Source organism: Beta vulgaris, chromosome 9 (assembly GCF_026745355.1).
Source record: "Beta vulgaris subsp. vulgaris cultivar EL10 chromosome 9, EL10.2, whole genome shotgun sequence".
In the NCBI taxonomy this organism is placed as follows: Eukaryota; Viridiplantae; Streptophyta; class Magnoliopsida; order Caryophyllales; family Amaranthaceae; genus Beta; species Beta vulgaris.
The window spans coordinates 44,295,245-44,303,492 of NC_079210.1; the positions used below are offsets into that span (position 1 = coordinate 44,295,245).

Consider the following 8,248-nt stretch of genomic DNA (forward strand, 5'->3'; position numbering starts at 1 on the left):
GAAGTGACTAAAATACCCTCTAATAATTTAAAACATATTTTTCTTTTTATAAAAAATTGAAAAATGAGAATCAATGGAAACTTGCCATATGAGTAGATCAGAAATGGAATATGCAATAAGCAATACCATTAATAACTTGAACAACTAGATTGACACAATCAATTCACGAAATCAATTAGAATCTTCAACCAAAAAAAGTTAGCAATATACCGTGATAACATAATATTTCATATTTATAAAGTTCAAACAATATGGTTTATTAACAATTATAATTGTTAAAGAGCTATGCTAAAGTCGCTAAAAAAAATTATTAAATCATCGACCAAATTTTACAGTGACAGTATTGAACAGTTAAAAATCATTCACCTTTAATTTAAAAAGATAATAACATCTACAAAAGAACCTTAATAATTTACATCACTATCAAAATAATTTTAGATTAAAAAAAAACATATCCATTTGTATATAACTACATAAATTTGTCAATGCAGTCATCGCGTGCATATGCAATTAGTAGCTGTATATAAGAAGTTAAAAATGGAAATAAGTTACATTAATTGATCATTCAATACATCGGTTGATGCAAAATTTTTCTATAAATTCACAACTTATTTCCATTTTAAGTAGTGTATTTATGTCTTATATGCAACCCTAAGGGCTGCATATAGCGCAATCCATATTTTTATTTTTAGTATGTGGTATGACTGGTACCTACATATTATTTATTTTTTGACGTTTATTTTTGTCTTCATCATACAAGAAAACAATTAATTTATGTTTTATTGCTCTACTTTTTAATGGTTCCATATGTTTTTTTTTATTTGTGTGCTAAAGTAAATAAAGCAATTAAAACAACAAAAATTATTAAAAGAGGGTTTAATTTTAATATAAAAGTAGACGTAGTCACCGAAAGAAATTAACCTAGTAACTATTGGGCTTACTATTGCCTAATTTTAATTTAAAAGTGGGCGATCTCTTACAAGACAAACTCTTAAAATAAAGGAGTACTATAATAGTATTTTAGCAAAGACAAAAACTTTACACCTTTTAAGAAGGCGGATGTCGTGTATAAATACCTTCAAGCCTAAGCATAAGTTCCTTAAACCCACGCCATTTTCACCTTCCAATAACCAAACAATCCCCAACATACCATCCTCTATATTCTACAAAATCCATCAACGTAGCATCAAGTTACTAGGAAATAAAAAGGGGGAATTACAAAAAGTTAGCGAAAAAAGAGAAAAAAATATAAACTTGTTATATTAAAGGGGTACGCATATTTACCAAAATGGCTGTAGTTTCATCATCAGACAAGGAGAAAGAGGTTGAGACAGTGATTATAGGAAGTTACATAGAAATGGAGAAAGATGAAGCTAAGCCTTCAAGCTTTAAATCTGCTTTCTCTAACTTCCTTTGGCATGGTGGTTCTACTTATGATGCTTGGTTTAGCTGTGCTTCCAATCAGGTAAGATAATAAGGTTGCGCATATTTCAACTTTTAAAATTTCCCCGTAGATTAACAAGAAACGAAGGTAGTACTAATTACTACTACTATAATAGCGTCAATATATATATATATATATATATATATATATATATATATATACTTTGTTCTCTATCGATTGGTAATTTGTGTAGTGTTATTATGGACGTTGCTAAGACGAATTCGCATTCTCCATTTCATAATAGTCGCTAGTCGCTACACTTTTCATTATCAGAAGTTTCACATTACTTGCTACACTTCCTTTTTGGGTAATAAACTTTTTCTATTTCTTTCCTCTCACATGGATCCCTTTTATTTTTACTCTCTACCTCTTTCTTCTCCAAAAATTGCCTAGAAGTCTGTGAATTGAGAAGTGTAGCGAGTAATATGAAACGGATGAAGTATAAATATGGATTATTGATGTTATTGTTCGATGTGAATATTGAAGTTTTTTGGTGGTCATTTTATTAAGATCATTATCAAATGATATATTCTTCCTAGATCATAATGTGTATGATTAACCTTTTTGATTATGTTTGTTTTGTTGTTTAACAAATGCGCAGGTAGCACAAGTGCTGTTGACACTACCATACTCATTCTCACAACTAGGGATGTTATCAGGAATTGCATTCCAGCTATTTTATGGTATATTAGGAAGTTGGACTGCTTATTTAATTAGTATCCTTTATGTTGAGTATAGAACTAGGAAGGAGAGAGAAAAGGTTGATTTCAGGAATCATGTCATTCAGGTAATTAATTACTATGTCCAAACAAAAACATTTTCATTTAATTATTTTAATTATGAGATAATTATTATACTAATCAATAACAATCATACTTAATTAATTAATAAATGCAGTGGTTTGAGGTGCTAGATGGGCTACTAGGGAAACATTGGAGAAATGTTGGTTTGGCATTTAACTGCACTTTTCTTCTGTTTGGATCTGTAATTCAACTTATTGCATGCGCAAGGTATCTTAGCTTAGCTTCTCATCTTGTTTTTTACCTATCTTTTTTTGGTATATAGCTACCTAAATTAGTACTCTTTTCAGTAATTAATGAGAGTAAATGATGATTTCTGACACTAATTAAGTTGGTGTTTCAATATATTATTACTAATTATTTGTTTTGATGTAAACATTTGCAGCAACATATACTACATAAATGATAATCTGGACAAAAGAACTTGGACCTACATCTTTGGTGCATGCTGTGCGACCACTGTGTTTATTCCTTCTTTTCACAACTACAGAATTTGGTCTTTCCTTGGTTTAGTCATGACTACCTATACTGCTTGGTATCTAACCATTGCTTCTTATCTTCATGGCCAGGTACTTAATTTATAGTCTTACTATTCTTCGTCGGTACTCTCTATGTCCTAGATTAGTTATCGTAATTTAAATATCAGGGTAACTAATACGAACAAATATAAGGTATTACTTCCTTCGTTTTGTTTTAAATGCAACAAATGAATATTTTGTATCTCACAAATAATACTAAGTACTTTATTGTATTTAAAACGAAATGGAGGAAGTAATAAAGTAGTAAATAGTAATGTGTTAACTAGTTACTTTTGTACTGGTAGCATTCTTGTCAATGAAATCTATTTGTTTAACAAGTTAGGCAACTAAAAAAATTAAAATATCTTAATTAATTCCCTTAATTAACAAGGGAATATTTGTTTTTTTGTATAGTATAAACTAATTATCTCCACTTATGAATAAATCATGATGATGCTTTCGGCTTTCCTGAGTATATGACTACATATAAATGGTTTTAATTTTGGTGTGACATATGTGTACAATATGGCATCTAGCTAGTTGCAACTCATAATCTATGTTATATGTAAAGTTAATTAGTATTATTTGCAGATTCTTTACCTAAAGTAACAGAAAACTCATTATCTTAAAAAAGCTTGAGGCAATGTTCCATGTGATATTTCCACTACTAATCAATATATATGTGTTTTGTATTAAAGCAATCCTGTTAATCAGGAGCACAACGGCTGCCACTATGATGATTCTAAATCTTTTTAGAAGAAAATTTCTCTATGATGCAACTTATCCCCAAAAAGCCTCAACACCCAAGTTTTGAGGCACAAATTAAAACCATTTACAAACAAAATACAGTGGAGCCAACACCAATATATTCATGCTTTCTATCCTAATAATATCTTTCCCATCTAACTTAGTATGTCATATATTAGCAAGCGTATTTGACTTAGTGATAAAGATAGTTTTCATACTCGTAATGTGATGATCAAACCCGGCCCCCCATCAAAGACTATTTATCAAGAGTCCGACATACTAAACTAGACTGGTTAGTTTGCAAGAGGTGTTGAGCAACTAATTCTGTAAAAAAAAAATCACTTTTATACAAATGTGGAGAATAATTGTGTCAACCTGATTAGATTAACCCTGACATTTAATAATTAATATATATAATGTTCACAATACAGACCTAAGAGTAGTAAAAGTCTTTACTATTCTTTTACATACAATATTACTCTAATAAATTTACCAAATTACCATTTAATTTAACTAAACTAAAAGTGGATGTTATTATATCCATGTTTCATAAGAAATGAACCAGTAAGAACTTCATATGGTTGCATGGGATACCCATGCACTTGGTAAAACCAATGTAGTTTCACGTGTCGCATCTTGCAATTGCCTTGGATTAATTAGTTTTAATAACTTTCATGTATATGTCGTTATTAGTTTCTAAACTAGCGTAAAATCCAACACCCTTTATGTTCGTATTATGTGATTCACAGCATAGTTTAATACAGAATTATGTAAAAATGTACTCTCTTGGTTAATAAGTACTTCTATAATCATGTAACTAGTACTCCGGGAGTAGTAATTAATGTGGTGACTAATATGTGATTAAATATATGATTAGGTGGAGGGAGTGAAGCACTCAGGGCCGACCAAGTTGGTGCTATACTTCACAGGGGCCACAAACATTCTTTACACGTTTGGAGGACATGCTGTTACTGTGTAAGACAAACTTTCATTCTACCCAATATTCTTGTCTTTTTAAATCCCATTCTCTTTCAAAAAAAGAATTACCCAATGGTCAAACTTCAACGTTGCTTCATTTTATTTTTGGAGATCTGGTCTTTGTCCCAAGGGCAAATCTGTCTTTTTCATTTTTACCAGGTGTGGGCAAATCTGTCATTTCACACTTACTAACATAACATAAGCCAATTGATGAAATTGACGTATCACTATTTCTCTTTAGACATTTTCTGACTAATCTTTTTATGTAATGACCAATCCTTATCCTATAGGCTATAGTAGTTTGCAAGGGGTTTTTTTTTTTTTTTTTCATACTATACCACTAATTTCGTCTCATTTTTATTTTGGGTGTTTCAAAATAATGTTGTTCACATTTTCCTTATTTTTATTTTTAACATCACTTTTTATTCTCTTTGTCCACTTTTTTACATGGGTTTTGACACCTTCATTTAATATTCTGTCAACCTCATTGGTGGCGTATAATAAAACACATTTTTTACTTGCCCACCCTTTAATGTTCTAATTTTTTTCATTTTTTTATAATAATAATTTCAAAAAGCACAACAACTCCTGGTGTACATAATAATCATTATTTCCTTAATTTTCATGCCTACGGTGAAACGAGAACTATAATGAGATTGAGAGAGTACTATACAACAAATAATCTACTATTTTGATGTTATGATTCTTTATGCAAATTTACATAATTTTAGTATGGCGTGCCAAGATAAAAGGTTTTGCTTTATTTGCCTTTTCCTTGAGGAAACCACCTTTTCTTTCTTTTTTCATATTGTAGAAAGTAATTGATCTTTTTCAACTCAGCTTTAGCTCTAGGAGTACTTTTCTCATGTTTTGATTTACAGTCATCACTCATGAAGAATGGGTTCCAACTAATTTTAGCCTCTGTTTCTCTCTTTTTTACTATTGCTTTTTCTGTCTTCATACTTGATAGGTCTAAAATGTACTGCGTACTGCTGATGATGGAGTCTTATGTATTCTATCTGATTTGATATAATTGAAGATCCTTTATCTTTTGTTTGATATTTCGGACATCCTAAGAGTAGTGAAATACAAAAAACCGGTAATACCTAAAGTAACTTTAAAATAAAGTAGTATGGAGACTTAGAGAGTACGATGTTGGAGCATGTTCTCTCCAACTTATTTTCAGTTCAATTCAATTCAGTTCCAATTAGTTCAGTTCAGTTCAGTTCAATTCAACTATCGTCGCTGTATGGCCTGAATTGTACTTTTAAAATCTTGAACAGTTTGGCTTTTACATTTAACAAATCAAAATTTATTTTTTTGGGATCTTGAATTCGAATAAGTACTATTAGTTTGATTAATCAAATTCTTGGTTTGGTATAGGGAGGTAATGCACGCAATGTGGAAGCCACAGAAGTTCAAAGCCATATATCTACTTGCTACAATATATGTGCTTACCTTGACCCTCCCCTCAGCATCAGCAGTATATTGGGCATTTGGAGACATGCTTCTTGATCACTCCAACGCTTTCTCTCTCCTCCCTCGCTCTCCTTACCGCGACATGGCTGTCATTCTCATGCTCATCCACCAGGTATGATCATTAATTTTATATGCTTCCTCCGTTAATTCTAAATATGGTTGTAACAAAATAGATGTTACATTTCTTTTTTACGCAACCGTCTCTTTTTACTTTTTTTTCTATCTCTCTTCTTCAAAAAAAAAAATTGACTAGAAAAGCGTGATTTTGAAAGTTTAACATCTATTTTGTTACGAAGGAAGTATTTTTCTTTTGTTTATGTAATTTGAATCAATTGTATACGATGATTAACAATTCACTAATTGCCTTATGTTATGTAATGCAGTTTATTACGTTTGGATTTGCATGCACACCTTTGTATTTCGTATGGGAGAAGGCAATAGGGTTGCATGATTGTAAGAGTATGTGTAAACGAGCAGCTGCAAGACTTCCCGTTGTCGTCCCAATTTGGTTCTTGGCCATAATTTTCCCTTTCTTCGGACCCATTAATTCCGCCGTTGGATCACTCCTTGTTAGCTTCACCGTCTATATCATCCCCGCCTTAGCTCACATGTTCACCTTTCGGTCTGCCGCTGCCCGCGAGGTAATATAATGGATACTTTGATTTTGTATTCAAATATTCTAGCCGATTTTATAAATGCAACACTGTCACTTTCACATATGTGCTAGGCAAGATATACGATCAAAAGTTTGATCACAAAAGTCGCAGTGTTGTATTTATTCTGAAATGAAGAGAGTAGATTTATTAGGATTTAAAATTGGAAGAGTACTTACCTTAATCATATAAGTAGATTTTATATAGTCAATTATTCATATAAAGAATATAGTTATTAGATAACATTGTATGTAAAAAGATAAAATAGTTTTTAACTAGTTATAGACCTGTATTGTAAACTTATATATATTGAATGTCAGCGTTAACTACATCAGGTTAATACAATTATTTTCCACACTTGTACATGGTAACACTTGTACAATAGTCAATGATTATTCTAATAATTGTGTGTTAATAATCAATGCAGAGCGCAGTGGAGCAACCACCTAAATTTGTAGGAAGGTGGGCAGGATCATTTGCCATAAATATCTTTGTGGTAATATGGGTGCTTATAGTTGGGTTTGGTTTTGGAGGATGGGCTAGCATGATCAATTTTGTACACCAAATTGACACATTTGGATTGTTCACTAAATGTTACCAATGCCCTTCGCCTAAAGTTGCCAATGTCACCGCTCCTTCGCCTACGCCGGTTAACCTCAACCACACTCACCACCTTGTCCATCGCCTTTGATCGATCAGTTTTGCTAGGGCGTGATTAGTCAATTACATGCGTTATGAATTCGGGTCATCGACTGTGGTTATAGTGTTTAGAGGCAAAATGCATGATGCAATGTACGTCTTTTGAGTTGTCATGAGTCAAATATTGAGCTACTAGATGAATTGATATCAGAGGTTTGAAGGTGGATGGCTTAGTTTGAGAAAGTGAATTAGAAAAAGGAAAATTTTAGATTAGATCTTTGTTATGATTTTGAAAATCTCTTGTATGAAATATTTTGAGAGTATGTAATTTAGCGATGAGTAACGGCTTCCAAAAAAGGATATGCTATGTCTTTCTCTACTATCTTTTGGCTTACATCTTTATCTTTCAATAATTTTGAATTTATGGTATCTTATAATTTCCACGTTTGCTAACTTGGCTTAAAAGAATAGCCACAGTATTTTGATATTTGCCGTAACATTATTCATGTTTGATATTTGAAGTATAAGGAAAGGGAGGAGCTATAGTGTCCCCTTATAAATTTACTGAATTGTCGAGTAAAACTACTACTATTACAAAAAAAGGGAAAATCAAAGTCAACTTCAAATATACCATTAAAAAATTATCTTAAATGTTGAAGGCAATCAAGTTATAATTGTACCACCAAAATAAGAAACATTGACTATAAGATTACATCAATCAAATATCTAATAATTAATTCACAAACACAATCAAGTGTTATATCAAAACGAAATTAATCAATTAACAAAGTGAAATGATTTATCTAACACAAAAGACTAATACAACGTACGAAATTCTAAAATTAATTCACTTAAATTTTTTTATCGTTCATCAAATTTAATTTTGAAAACTCTAAAGAAAGATAAGTAGAAAAAAATTAATAAAAGAAGGGTTAAGTGATAGAGACTTAACCACGAAATTTAGCCAAAAGGAATATCTAATATTCAAAC

At 31.2% G+C, this 8,248-nt stretch overlaps 1 protein-coding gene across 1 annotated transcript; it reads left to right on the forward strand.

The window, feature by feature from the left end:
- The first annotated feature begins 1,084 nt into the window (after positions 1 to 1,084).
- Positions 1,085 to 7,695, forward strand: LOC104903949 (auxin transporter-like protein 2). The gene is made up of 8 exons (XM_010692095.4): positions 1,085 to 1,465; positions 2,046 to 2,231; positions 2,342 to 2,454; positions 2,630 to 2,813; positions 4,387 to 4,484; positions 5,871 to 6,078; positions 6,350 to 6,607; positions 7,047 to 7,695. Exons 1-8 carry the CDS (start codon positions 1,289 to 1,291, stop codon positions 7,308 to 7,310), a joined length of 1,488 nt encoding a protein of 495 aa, XP_010690397.1. The 5' UTR covers positions 1,085 to 1,288; the 3' UTR covers positions 7,311 to 7,695.
- Positions 7,696 to 8,248: the final 553 nt, after the last annotated feature.

Bases quoted from the DNA above. Each gene is read 5' to 3' on its own strand.
- LOC104903949 (XM_010692095.4), top strand. From the start codon at position 1,289: ATGGCTGTAGTTTCATCATCAGACAAGGAGAAAGAGGTTGAGACAGTG. The intron at 2,455-2,629 runs GTATCTTAGCTT...AAACATTTGCAG, and splicing joins CAACTTATTGCATGCGCAAG to CAACATATACTACATAAATG. The intron at 2,814-4,386 runs GTACTTAATTTA...ATATATGATTAG, and splicing joins CTTCTTATCTTCATGGCCAG to GTGGAGGGAGTGAAGCACTC.